The sequence below is a fragment of the Aquarana catesbeiana genome, linkage group LG06 (genome assembly GCF_042186555.1).
Source record: "Aquarana catesbeiana isolate 2022-GZ linkage group LG06, ASM4218655v1, whole genome shotgun sequence".
NCBI classification, from domain to species: domain Eukaryota; kingdom Metazoa; phylum Chordata; class Amphibia; order Anura; family Ranidae; genus Aquarana; species Aquarana catesbeiana.
The window spans coordinates 245,704,627-245,719,692 of NC_133329.1; the positions used below are offsets into that span (position 1 = coordinate 245,704,627).

Sequence of the window (15,066 nt, forward strand, 5' to 3'; positions counted from 1 at the left end):
TTATTATTATTATTTGCATGCTGCTCCATGTGCTTTTCTTTACTGTTGTACAGTTTTAAATGGCTACTTTCATGTTCATGGGCACAGTAATCGGTCGCAGTAAACATCGTTCGTTTGCCAACTAAATATGATGTTTTTGGCAAATACAGTGTTAACTACATTTGGTCATGCTAATTTTTATTAAAAGAAGTTTAGGACATTGTTGTCAAGATGTGTTTGAAACTAGAATGAATTGCAAACTTGCTTCGGTGTAATGTAAGGAGAGGACACTCAGCAGCTTTTTACACTTGTTGACTCAGGAGCACTAGTGCGGGACACCAGAACAAACTTTTTAGGGTGTCCCACACAGGTACTCCAGTGGATACTAGGGGTGTCTTCATGTGTTTAAACGTGTCCAAAAAAGGTAAGTATTCCAGCTTTGGTAAGGGAAAAAAAATCATGTGTTCAGTTTGGAACTCTGCCAAAACAGACAATTGTACCCCACTTCCAAACAATGTTTCATATTCCTATTTCTGGCCTCAAATATCAGTGTGCTAAGTATACCTTTTGTTTCATTCTCATAGGGGAGAAAAGACTCGGGACATCTGAGGACACCAGGGACCTCAGGGTGTGGAGGAAGGAGAGGTGGAAGAAGTGGTTGAAATTGTCTCCACAACAGGTCAGTGTCTGACACCACAGATTCAGGTAATAGAGGTATGCCTGCATATGTATAATACATGTTGTGTTTTTTGATTTTAGGTGATGTGCATGTTGTGGAAAAAGATTCGCATTTCACAAGTGAAAGTGCACAAATGCTAATCCAGGAGATAATGCTGTGTAATCTGGATTTAGACATCATAAAGCAAATAAACCAATGAGGTGGAACGAAAACTGAAGAACATGATTGATGTCTTAGGGAGAATCTAAATAACAACAAAATGCCACCATTTTAGAATTTTTTTGGACCAATTTTGACAAATTTTGGTCGCATTTTAAAAGCCAAATTTTGAAAATGCACACAGTGTGTCAACATCTGCTATTTGCCATCAGGGGATATCAATGTATGCGTTTTGTGGGTGCAACTCCTTCCTCGCAACTCAAGTAGTTGAGAGGAAGTGGTTGCACCCCCAAAACACGGCCATTAATCCCCCATGATGGGAGATGGCACATGTTGACATTAGGCATGGGATCTGGAGGGAAATCCCCAGTTCGACTCCCAATTTGTGTGCATCTTCAAAATTTTGGCTTTTAAAGGGGTGACATCACCCCATCTGATGAACACAATATCAACACATTTTTGACACTCTAATGTCTGATATTGCCTTCAGTTTTTCAATGTTGAACTTTGTAAGTTCCTGAGTTGTGTAGGTTATGTTTTGAAACATGCCTGTTTATGTACTAAAAAAATATTTTCAAGGTAAAACTTTATAAAACCAAGATGTTGGTTTTTTTTTTTACCTAAAAATGTTTTACAACGCACATGTGAATGTGCACAGAGTAAAAGGTTTTATACTCAACAATGTGTGGCTTCTTCTTTCAATGTTCAATACCATAAAGCTATAACTAAAAAAACTGGACTTTCAAGGCACACGGGTATACTAACGATAAACGATAAAAAATGGTTTTATTTAATTATAATCTACACAGATAGAAACAATGTAAATAATACAATCCTTAAAGAGAAAATATTTGCAAATAATTATTTCCTGCCCTGCATACAACCAAGACACCACTTAATGGACATGTTGCGCATCTGGAGAACGCTTCTTCAGGAGCTTAAGGAAGTTTCATATGGTAATTAGACATGATGAAGAAAATATAAGTGTGGTATCTCAGCTGGTAAGTTGGATAATCGCTTATTTTTGTTAAAAAGCAGCAATATGTACAAGACGCTGTGGAGGCACCATATATAGCCAAGTCTCCCAAATTGACAGGTGGGCATGTGTAGAATATTAGTAGAGAATCTCGTGGATAGCGATAAATTAATGACTTGGGGGGACTAATGTCTCAAATTCGTTTTTGAAGGGCTATAGGATATGGTGCAGCTCACAATGGTAGGACAGTGTCTGCTACCATTGGGAGCTACACCATATCCTATAGCTCTTCCAAAAACAAATGGGAGTCGTTCAACGTTCTCTTCTGCAGGTGGCAATCACAAGCCACCACTCTGGAGATGTCAGTAGAACTCGGTCTGGGCAAAGACTCCACCATCCGACATCCAGCCATTCTTCCCCACGTCCACATGTAAAAATTCATATGTCACCGGCACCACCGCTATCAACGCGATACTATTGAAACTAGAGGTGCAACGGATCAAAAAACTCACGGATCGGATCATTTTTCGGATCAGCAACAAAAAAAAAAAAAGAAGACAAATCTTGTTACACCCACCGGAGTTTTAGATTTCACGGTTATTTTCAACAAAAAACGGGGCTTATATGCTTAAATACAGTATTTGTAAATCCGACGGACTGTTTAGCTTTAGTTTAACGAAATGTTAAATGTGAAAATCAGAGGCGTTCTGTCACATTAGCAACCATGTAAGGTCAGCAGGTTTGCTGCTGCTTTTAAAATTTTACATCTAAACAGTGCGTCGGATTTACAAATACTGTATTTAAGCATATAAGCTCCGTTTTGTGTTGAAAATATCTGTGAAAACTAAAACTCCGGTGGGTGTAGAAAGATGGCGGCGACAAAACGTCACTTCCTGACGAGACAGCGGCCACCGCTGGGTGTACCAAGATGGCCACTGCTCCGGAGCTAGGCCGAAGCCGCGGCCTTTCCTATGGCCAAGGCAGCGGAGCGCTCCGCGGATCACGTGATGTGCCGATCCGAACAGGTTGACCTGTTCGGATCATGGCTCGGTGACGATCCATTGCACCCCTAATTGAAACCCTTATAATTAAAATAGTATGACCCCAAGTGGGCTGGTGGGACGATGTGGACATGTTTCCCATCAATTGCCCCTCCGCAGTTGGTTAAGTCCCAATGCTGGGCAAACTGGGAGGCCACAGTCTGCCATTCCTGTGGTGTTGAAGGAAACTATGGAGTCAAAAAAGAAAAGAAAAAAAATTTGTACTTTTGCACATAACATGGCAAGCAGATTAGACACAAACATTCTTGGCCAACATCAGTATAACATTTATTTTAAGGAGTATTTAAAGACAAACATGTCCACTTATCAGATTCCTCACCCCCTCTGATGGCCCATTGGAAAACATTTTTTTGGGGGGTTATAAATGAGTTTGGGACCCCAAAAAAACCCTCTGGCACTCTGCCTGAATTTAAGAACAACAATAACATTTGGACACCCTTTAGGGGGTGTTTAGGTTAAAGCACTATAATGGAGCTGACAAAATACATTAAGTGACTAGGCTATGTGTATATGGGCCCAGGATAGCATGCTGGGGAGGTTAGTGAAGGCCAAAAAAGAGCACTAAAAGCTTACAGCATGCATGGGCACAAAGGGGACAGTCACAGCATATTACAATCATGGTGAAAGAAATCCAAAACATTAGCATACATTAAATACATACAATGTGATGTTCAAGGAGAAAACTTACCCTAATATAGTCCTTCTGCAGGACCTGATTGATGGCAGAACAATTCTCTGGAATAATGATCCCCAGAGCCTGGGGGGAGATGCCTGTAGAGAATTTGAGGTCCTGTAGACTTCTCCCCGTCGCCAAGTACTGCAAGGTGGCGACGGGGAGTGATGGCTTGCCGCATGCAGGTGTCCTGCTTCGTAATATAAGGGGACCGCAAAGCCAACAGACGGTGAAAAACGGGGTCCGTCTTCCGGAGAAAATTCCTGAAATCATCAGGGTTATTCTCCTGGATCTCATGCAGCAAAGGCATATGAGAGAATTGGTCACACTGAAGTAACCAATTCTTCGTCCATGAACTCCTCCCCACCCTGTTCATGGACTGGGCATGGGTCAAAGCAAGAACCCCAACACCAAGCCCCCACACAGCAGGAACTCTACGACGAGTACGTAACCGCAACATAACTTAAACGGTCGGCTGGTCAGAACAAACTAACAACGCACTGAAGAACAGAAAGGCCTGTGAAGAGCGAGCTGAAAATCCGAAATGAGCGTACAAGAACGCACTTTAAAAACAGATCCGAACTGACTACATGCACTGAAAACCAGATACAAACCCACAAACTGAAGAGCAATAGCGATATGAAAAGCATGAGGCTGAAAAGCGCGAATCGTCTCTCACCAAACTTCTAACATGAGATAAACACAAGATTAGCAGAAGGAGCCCAAAGGGTGGCGCATTGGGTATTGAACTTCCCTTTTATAGTGCCGTCGTACGTGTTGTACGTCACCGCGTTCTTGACGGTCGGAATTTGGTGTGACCGTGTGTATGCAAGACAAGCTTGAGCGGAATTCCGTCGGAAAAACCATCCAAGGTTTTTTTCGACGAAAATTGCGATCGTGTGTATGCGGCATAAGAAATCCTGATTAAAGTCACCAAGAAAAAAAACAGCAGTGTAGCAAAATCTAGATCGAAGTAACAAGGGTTAGAAGGGTATCAAGAAGAAAGATAGACCTGTTCAGCAGAGTGAAAGAAAATGTGTCCAAACTCCTAGGATACTAACAAAAAACTTAGGCATGTTTGGTAGTGGAATGGTTTTACAGGGGCGGACTTACAACTTTTTTTTTTTTTTTTTTCCAGTGCCCCAACTTCCTGTAAGCGGCAGTATAACCCAACTGTAATAGAATTCTAGTGTTATTCATGGGAAGGATAAGTAGTGGGTTAGCTAATAACCTATTTTTCATAATTTCTTTCAGCCATTTGTCGAAACGTGTATGAAGGAAAAAAACAAGTCAGAAGCAAAGAAATATATTGTTCGTGTAAACCCTGAACAGAGGGTCAAGGCTCTTCTTTTAACTGGGTAAGATCATTGGGGAAGTAGGTACATTAGGAGCACTTAACCCCATTTTTTACTTTTACCATTTTATTTGTCGTTTCTTTATCCTAGTTTCAAATAAGGTATGGTAAGGTTGTCTTACAGAACTTGCCACAATGTTTGGTTTTATTGTTTGTTATTGTGGTTGCTGGAAAGTATTATTGATGCAGGCTGCCAAATTAATGATAGTCAACCACTAGCTAAAGATTCTCCTTTGCATGCTCACTAACTGGGTACAATATAGGGAGACCAGTAGCCAATATAGTGGAGAAAACTTGCACTAATTAAGATGTGCTTTCCTAAGGTGTATTTTCTTTTTGAAAATCTTTGGCCTAAAGATTAGTCATGCAGTTCGTTTGTTGCCTGAAGCTAGGGAAGTAAGAGTAAGTCAGAAATCCTGTGTCTTGCATTTGTGCTCGCAACAAGAAATATTTGCACAGGATTCCTTTATTGTATAGATGCCTCTAATTAATAATAGGAAAATTACATAGACAAAAAAGGAAAAATGTCCTAGGCTAAGTTCATCTTTTTGTCCCCCCCCCCTTTTTTTCCCTAAATTCCAGCTCCCCTACCTCCCCTGTACCAATATAGCATTAATGTACTAATTTTGCAAAAATAAAACAGATTTCCATTTATTTTACACACGCTTACCTCACTCTCTTCATGGCTGTTCAAAAACATGTATCTATTACTTCTGCCTTACTTCCTGGGCAAACTTTAGGTCATGACACAGGAAGGAGCTGCTGATCTCATTAGCACACACCCTGCATCATCTACCTTCAGCTGGTCAACTCCTTCCTGTGTCATGACCTAAAGTGTGTCCAGAAAGTAAGGCAGAAGTAATAGATTAGTGTTTTTAAACTGCCATGAAGAGAGTGAGGTAAGCATGTGTAGAATAAATGGAAAGCTGTTTTTTTTTGGGGGGGGTGTTGCAAAAGAAGTACATTATGCTAAATTGGTACATAGGGGAGCTGGAATTTAGAAAAAAAAAAGTGAACACATGGGAACTTAGCCTTTAAAGCAGAACTTCAATCCCCAGCCTGTAACCAATTTGCATTTTTTTTGTGGGGGGGGGGGAGGGGGGGCAATACCATTTTATGTCGGTACCCACTCCCTCAATCACCTAGGCAAGGTTAACATCGCTCGTCCTACCCTCTTCTCCAGGGGAGGCTGCAGGATGAGCTTGCCTGCACCACACAATCTAAAGCATACATCAGTAGGTCATAGCCAGCTCTCAAATCCAAGGTGGTTGGGCTGGTTACCCTCAGTGGTGAGAAGAAATGGCTGCAGGAATACAGCGCTGGAATCCATTGAATGATTTATAGATGTCAGCAGCTACAGTATTTGAAGCTGCTTACTTTTAATTTTTAAAACACTTAGTAAAGTTCACCTTTAAAGAAGAAGTATGGTTAAAGCTATTGTGGCTATACTTCTCCTGTGGATCACACAGAAGTTTGTTCCGTACTCTTGTGACCCATTTTCAGCTGAAAAACTACAGCTGGTAAACCACAAAGATCTGAGTAAAATTTTTGAAATTGCATCACCAGATCTATAGCTTTACTTAGTGGATTATTTACATTATATTAAAAATGGAATACAGGAGTTCAGCTGCTTACTTCTAAACACCACTTGGTTGAAATATTTGGAATTGGTTTGTTGGCATGCCTAAAAATCCTGAGCCTTTTAATTTGCCTTATTTGTGGACAGGCAGTGTCCATATTGTTGGCTGCTGGAACATTTTAAATTATTGTGAAGAATTTTGAATTATGAAGAATTTTGAAGAATGAAGATTATTTTTGGTTCTTTAACTAGAGAAATTCTTTCTCTATTTGGCAGTTCCTTGGGCACATAAGGGTGGGCAGCAAGAGCACCTTAGGCCAGGAGAACTGTCACAGGTCTGCTGTGACACTTATGCCCTGAACCCCTTCTTGTACCAGGGAGTCATTTTGCCAGTACCATATAACATGACAGATTCAAAAGTTTCTACTCAAACGTGTTCATGATACCAAAGCCCAACAGGTATGTACCTTTAAATTTGCCGCCGGCGCGCGACCCTGCCACAAGCTCCGTGAGTGTGATCGCGGGTCCTGTGGACTCGATGTCCGCGGGGATACCTGCGATTGTTTCACAGAGAAGAAGAATGGGGAAAGGCTGATGTAAACAAGCATTTCCCCGTTCTGCCTAGTGACAAGGATACTGATCACAGCTCCCTGTAATCGGAAGCGGTGATCAGTGTCGTGTCACACATAGCCCAACCCCCCCACAGTTAGAACACATCTCTAGGAAACACTTAACCCCTTCTGTGCCCCCTCCTGGTTAACTCCTTAACTGCCAGTCACATTTACACAGTAATGAATGCATTTTTAATCACACTGATCGCTGTATAAATGTGAATGGTCCCAAAATAGTCACAATAAAAATTGCTGATCACCGCCATTACTAGTAAAAAAAAAATTAATAAAAATGCCATAAAACTAACCCCTATTTTGTAGACGCTATAACTTTTGCGCAAACCAATCAATAAACGCTTATTGCGATGTTTTGTTTTGGTTTTTTTTTACCAAAAATATGTAGAAGAATACGTATCGGCCTAAACTGAGGAAAAAAAAAGTTTGTTTTTGAAAATTGTCGCTTTTTTTGTTTATAGCGCAAAAAAATAACCGCAGAGGTGATCAAATACCACCAAAAGAAAGCTCTATTTGTGGGGAAAAAAAGGACGTCAATTTTGTTTGGGACCCACGTCGCACGACTGTGCAATTGTCAGTTAAAATGATGCAGTGCCGAATCGCAAAAAGTGCTTTGGTCTTTGGCCAGCCAAATGGTCTGGGGCTTAAGTGGTTAAGGTCCTCTATACCATCCTAATTTTCAGTCTTTGGCTTTAGCTGTTGAAACCCAGGTCCTAAAAGAGAGATATTTCTGAGTCTATGATTCCTACCTTGCTGAAAGCAAGAAAAGCCACTTCAAGGGAGCTCTATTATCATACGCGGAAATCTTATTTTGCCTGGTGTGAACGCAGTCAATTCATTCCAATAGATTACTCTGTGCCTCCCTTTCTGGCCTTCCCGCAATCAGGTCTTTACCAGGACTTTCCTGTAAGCACCCTTAAAGGGCAGGTATCTGCCTTATATAAACAAAAATTATCTCCACAAAGAGTTGTGGAGAAAAAAGACGGCCACATGAGTGACACAAATTATAGTGTTTGTGTTTACAAACATATACTTTATTATTAACTACTTGCCACCCGCACTATATCCAAAAGACAGCTACAGCGCGGGCCTTAATTGCCGGGAGGGCATCCATGGATGTCCTCCCGAGCAAGCGCTGTCTGCGGGTCGTGCGTGGCGCACTCTGTGATCACCGAGTCTGAGACCCGGCTGATCACAGATCCAAGTAAGGGGTCGATCCCAGCCCCTTACCACGTGATCAGCTCTCAGCCAATGACAGCTGATCACGCGATGTAAACAGAAGCTCGATAATCTGTATTTTTTTTTTTTCCTCACGCTATCAGCGCGAGGAGAAAAAAAAAGCCGATCACCGGCTTCTGTCAGAGGGACATCGGTCCCTCACACAGAAAGTCGCAGCTGCATTTTCTGTGCCAACCAGTGTCATTTGCCAGTGCCTACTGTGCCACCTATCAGTACCCACCAGTGCCCACAGTGCCACAGATCAGTGCTGCCTATCAGTGGCCATCAGCGCCACCTTATCAGTGCCCATCAGCGCAGTCTCATCAGCACACATCAGTGAAGGAGAAAAATTACCTGTTTTCAAAATTTTATAACAAATTATGAAACAGTTTTGTTTTGTTTTTTTCAAAATTTTGGTCCTTTTTTTTTTTATTTAGCAAAAAAATAAAAAACCCAGCAGCAATTAAATACCACCAAAAGAAAGCTCTATCTGTGTGAAAAAAAATGATAAAAATTTAATTTGGGTACACTGTAGCATGACCACGCAATTGTCATTCAAAGAGTGACAGCGCAGAAAGCTGAAAATTGGTCTGGGCAGGAAGGGGGTTTAAGTGCCCAGTAAGCAAGTGGTTAATAAAAGGATCATGTAGATCTACCTCTAATAAAGAAAAAAAGGTTAATGAAGTAACAGGCTTGGTGTATGCCAAATGGTCACTTTACAAGGTGACCCTGCAAATGTAGCAACCGTAACATAAAACAAAAATTGAGACATAAACACATAACATGTATAACCGACAATTGTCCGGACGCCAGATTTTCCATGCACAAGTGGCTAAACTGCAGAAACAAGCCGCATGACCAACTAGAAATTACCTGTATGTGTTATATGGTTTATCCACTTGTACAGAGGTCCCTGGGTGTTCGAGCCACTGGAGAGTAGGGAAGAAGAGAGGAGGAGGTGGGGGAGATGGAAAGAAATGGGAGATGAATACAGTCTGTAGAACACCATTCAAAAAAGAGCCAATTGCTTCACGTGTATTCCAGGCTCGAAGGGTTGCTTAGTTCCAAAAATGGGTACAGTTCCACAGTAGTAGCTCATTTATGTATAAGCACGTCAAATCAGCCTAGGTTCCTAGGGTGTAAACTGTGTTGTAATGAAACAATATGTGGAAAATCTTCATGATTCCTCTCACCATCAACCCTCAAAGGAATAGTCAATCAATGATTAGAGGGAGTACCACTCATAAACCCATACTGCATAGAATTCCTCTGTGTTCGTAATCACCACCAGTCGGCTATACTGTCATACATGTAAGGTGCATGAACAAATAGCAGATTGGCTTACATGCCTGAGTAGTGAACAACCACTGTGTCCATATAGAACATAAACTCTCTAGAGTCGTATAACCGTCCCGATATCAGGGCAGTAGATTTTAGTACAGCTTTGTCACGACGAAGCTACGCGATCCCAAAGTGAAACGTGTTGACATCACTAGCCTCATGTGATACCACGTTCAACATGTCCCGGAAGGGAGCCAGTGTCAGCCAGGGATGGTAAAGTGGCCGTGGAGACCAGAGAACGTTTGGGCAGCAACACAAGGCTGCTTTTGGCAGAACCATTAGTAGGTGTGGAGTAACGATCCGCCTACACCTACAGAACCAAGTGCACAGAGGAGTGAACCTTCTAGGCGCATTAATCTACGAGGGTAATTTATCAAAATCTACTACCCTGATATCGGGACTGTTATGCGGCTCTAGAGAGTTTAGGTTCTGTATGGATAGTGGTTGTACACTATTACACTGTAAGCCGATCTGCTATTTGTTCATTCACCTTATATGTCTGGCATTATAGCCGACTGGTGGTGATTACGAACACAGAAAAATACTTTGCAGTATCGGTTTATGAGTGGTACTCCCTCTAATCAATGATTGACTATTCTATTGAGCGTTGATGGTGAGAGGAATCCTGAAGATTTTCCACATATTGTTTCATCACAACACAGTTTACACCCTAGGAACTTAGGTTGGTTTGACATGCTTGTAAATAAATGAGCTACTACTGTGGAACTGTGATACTCACCCATTGTTGGAACAAAGCAGTCCATCGGGCCTGGAATGTACTTGAAGCTCTTCTTTTGAATGGTGTTCTACAGACTGTATTCATATCCCATTTCTTTCTGTTCCGTTCTGTTTATATGATGCATAGGGGCCAGAGTGACACTACCCTAATAGGTAAGTGGTGTCTGTTTATGTAGCCAATAGAAGTAATACCCTAGTCATTTGCCCTCCACTTTCGTTTTCTCTAGATAGGTATTTGCCTTATCCATTCTTTTTCAAGGGCCCCTGGCTTCACACTCCCTTGTAATCTTCACTTATGCTGTTTCTCGTATTAGGCTACCCTGAGACCTTGATTTGGTTCTCTCTGCCTTGCAGAAACCACCCTTTGGGTCCATCAGGGATATTCCTTAAGGTTCTTGCCAGCAATGTAGCTTTTGTGGTAGCTTTCATGTCTGTCAGGTGAGTTTATGAACTGGTAGCCCTTTCCTTTAAAGACCCTATCTTCATACTTTGATAACAAGGCTGTCTTATGCTCAAGATCATCCTTTCTTCCAAAGGTGGTTTCATCATTCCATCTTAATGAGGACATTGCGGTGCCATCCTTGTGCCGTGCTCTGAAGCATCCAAAGGAACTGTCTCTGCTTTGCCTGGACAGAGTCATTAGGGTATATCTCAAAGCTACTGTTCCATCACACAAATTCTGCTTGTTTACTTCTCGGCGCCTTGCAGGGGGCAGTCTGCTTCAAAATCCACCATTGCATGGTGGATAAGAAACTTGATTGCAAGAGCTTACACTATTCAAGTGGTTCTAAACTCAAATGGGTTTTTTTTACCGAGATAATGCATTCTCTGCATTGAGGTAAAAAAATAAAAAATCTTCCAATACCTGCCCCCCTCCCCCATCCCTTAATACTTACCTGACTCCACTTACGCTCCAGCACTGTCCTGGCTGTAGCCCCACTGCTCTCTCTTCATAAGCTCCTGCTGCTGTCCATCAAATCCTGTGAGTAGGGGGTGGGTTAGCATGGCCAAGCCGCACTGTGTGTGTGTGTCTCTCTAGGGCCCGCATAGCAACCTAATAGCACACGACTTGCTATGGGGCCACCAGGATGAAGAAAGAGTGGGGAGGGGGGCTCCAGAACAGGAAGTAAGGGGCTGAGTATAACATCTTTTTTATTTTAGCACAAAAAAAGCCTTTACAATAACTTTAAGCAAAAACCTCCTCATGCGCTGCCACGTACTCATTCCAGCAGATTGGTGGAAGCTTCCTGGATATTTTGGCACCGAGCCTCTGTAGCCAGACTTGGCCTCCACCTAGTCTTCTATTCATACTTTCTCATAGTTTTACCAGGTGAATGAATCTTCTGCTGATGCAGCTTTTGGCTGCAAGGTACTCACAGCGGTACTCTTATCTTGGGTCTTTTGACCCCTGTTGTTTTTTTGGACCAGTTATATACAAATATGATATTTTAACATATTAAAGCTGAACTCTAGGCATACAGCTTCACAGATACATACTGTATATGGGGGTTGGTTTTATCTGCAAAAGAATTTGAATTTCTGTTCATCCCTTTCTGAGGTCTCACTCCCATCTCCTCACACAGCTAGAGGGATAACACCAGTTACAGTAAGGAATACAGTCCTTTCTACTCCCCCCAAAGCAGCAGTTATGAGGTCATCCCTCTACTTATTCTGCTCTATCTTCCTATCAGCAGATTTTTTTTTTAAGCCTATTTGCTTCTAGAACACTCTTCCCCCCTCCTTCTGTCAGAGTGCTGCTTCGTAGGCTGTTACCAAGTCATATTCAGACATTTACACTAGTTGCATTTAGTTATAGTGGGAAAATATTAAACCCACATTTTAATTGATGCTTCACCATTGAGGACATTCACCCCTATATTTGTATTTGAGTTGTCCCCAAAGCAAGAGGTAAGGGGGAATCTTCCAATGGGGACCTTTTTCAGGGGTAACTATCCAAGTGGAGATTTCCTCTAACTTCCTGTTTCTCTGGGACAATAAGTGAAGAAAATTTCCCCAATGGTAGACAACAAAAATTAAACCAAGGTTTTTTTTAACCCTTTCCTACTCTAAGTCTAATTAAATACATTTTTTGGCTTAATTATTTACTGATGAATAAGAGCTGCATTATGTGTATTGTATAAATGCCTGGAGTTCAGCTATAAAAGCATACTTTTCAATTTGTTACTGCACTGAAAGTTTATTGATGCAATGATATGCTATACCTCTAGTCATGACTATATTATTACCTCTCCTACCATTTTTTTTTTCATTTAACAGAGATTTGGAACAAGCTGCAGAAGCTGCCATTGAACATAAAAATGAAAATGAAATGAACATGGTCTTGTTAAAATGCAATTCAGCTGCTGATTCTGTTGCAGCAGAGAAGATTGAACGTGCTAAAGTCCTGCTACTTAAAAAATAATGCCTGCTTTGTCTGTCTCTAGTTTTATAATCTACTGTACTTGGGGGCCTATTTATAGCAAAGCACGAAAATCACTATACACTGGATCCCGGTCTTCACTCCGCACCACAACCTGCATTTTACATGCCATTCATAACTGCGGATGCCTAAGGTGTCTAATGGAATTCTCGGCTGACGAGACAGAGACTTGCCAGGTCAAATGCCTGTGCTTTCCACCTTCTATTTTTTTTTTTTTTCTTTCTAGCTTCTGCTTCCTCTGAAGCCCCACAACAAGGGGGTATACAGAACATTTGTAAAGCACATGGTTTTATAAATGTGCAGTATTGCTGTGGTAAGGCCATACCTTTGCATTATAAATGGAACCCTAAGGCTCCATTCTCACCTAATGCATTTTATACTGGTGCACTAATGATGCATTACAAGAATATTTTCACCAGTTTTTCAAAGTATGCATATGAAAGGTTTTGTATAGCAAAGTCAGCGTGAAAAATCCAGGTGTTTAAAAGACCATAAAGCATATTTTGCATTTAGCTAATAAAAGCTAAGCCGACACTCAGCTACGGTGTTTTGAATAACCTATGTTCTATAAGCATGGAGCATATATGTTTATGGATAAAGTCTTTTATGGACTCTTATGCACCACTGTTCACCTAACTCTACTTCTTCAGAGTAAGAGACATGTCTCACATGGGCGATCTTGACACTGGCCACAACTTTCCAGTGTTAGGATTGCTAATAGCCCTCTTATCAGTCATTTTGGGATGTGACCCGTGTGACATTAGCTCCAAACTTACTAATATTTCTCCCTCTTCAGGTTCAGAACACCTAATTGCCAGGAAACAAAGAAAATAGTTAAATGAATGCAGATCCTACTTTTTTTTTTTCTCATCAGTCTTTACCATCCATCCATGTTCACACGCACTTCATTCTTGTATAGAGTAGAGATATTCCCAAGGAATATCCAATTGTATCTTAAAAATGTTAGCTTCCACTATACACACATACATACATATATGTATATATACACACACACATACTAATATTATAGTTTTTGAAAGTATGCACCAAAATTAAAACTCCAAATCAATAAAGTCAATACCCTTACTGAGCAACCACTAAAAGTGTGACATATTAATATGGTTTTATCATAAATACCTTCAACCCTGTTTTTTTATATATAATTCCTTTATTTTCAAAGATGTTTGCATATAACAGTCAAAGTGTACGGTATATACAGTAGCACATCTGTGTATCAAAGAAAAAGGGTCATACACAAGCAATCCTATAACATCACCCCTAACACTTTACAACATGAGTGACCCTAAGGCCATAGTCTGGTTGTGTAAATTGTAGACTACTTAGAACCTTCACCCCTGTTGATTAGTCAAGCACTCACCCATTCCAAGACTTCTTATTGATAGAGTTTAAATGCTCTTATAAACTGTTATTTGTCACGTTTTAATGATTCCTCAGAAAGGGTTTTATTTTGGTCTAGATAAGGGATGTTATTAAGATGTATTAATGTCTTGGTTTCTGGGAGTACTGCAATACAGTATGTCCCATTATATGTCACAAGAAAAAAACTGAATATATACGTTTGAAGCCATCTGTGTACAAAACCATAAAGGATATGTTTGTTTCCATTCAGGTTCCATGTTGGCTTCCTCAAAGGCTTCAGAATTTGTAATTAATACTTTTATTTATTATTCTATTCTTCATTACTGGCTGATATTACAAGTAATAAAAAAAACATCTAAAATCTAAAGTACCAGTGCTGTTTGATGTATGGGAGAACTCTGTCAGGGCCTGTGTCAACAGGCTTTTACTCACTTCAAACAGTTTTTGCATTTTCATAAAAGTCTATAAAAAAAAACATGCCAAAAGTAAGTCAGAAGATCAAATGCACCTGTAAATGAATTCTGAATGATCTCATGACTAAGAGGGCATGTTATCCAGCTTCCAGGCACTTGCACAGCTGTAACAGTCCCAGCTTACAACATATGCACTAATATTTGTGACAGATTACTAATCTCCTGTGGACTGGCTCATTAATCAACCTCATAAACAGAAGGTCCATATTGCTTAGTGCCTATCAAGGTTGGAACAACAGTTTTTTCTCTCTCTACAATCCCAATTTTTTGTTTATATGAAACCCTACTCTAACTTGAATTAATTATCCCATTTTTAATTTGTTCAGACCTGGATTTTGTGGTCAACTAAGATACCCTTCAGAAAAATAGTTATGAGTAGTTCAATCATGC

General features: G+C 40.7%; 1 protein-coding gene across 2 annotated transcripts in view; it reads left to right on the top strand.

Annotated features, from left to right (window-relative positions):
- VPS16 (VPS16 core subunit of CORVET and HOPS complexes) overlaps positions 1–14,570 on the top strand; it is a 265,631-nt gene extending 251,061 nt beyond the window's left edge. For both annotated transcript variants that reach the window (XM_073633127.1, XM_073633128.1), the window contains 2 exons: positions 4,782–4,885; positions 12,661–14,570. In XM_073633127.1, the coding sequence (XP_073489228.1) occupies positions 4,782–4,885; positions 12,661–12,805 (249 nt within the window). In that variant the 3' untranslated portion in view covers positions 12,806–14,570. The remainder of the gene's footprint in view (positions 1–4,781; positions 4,886–12,660) is intronic.
- The last annotated feature ends 496 nt before the right edge of the window (positions 14,571–15,066 follow it).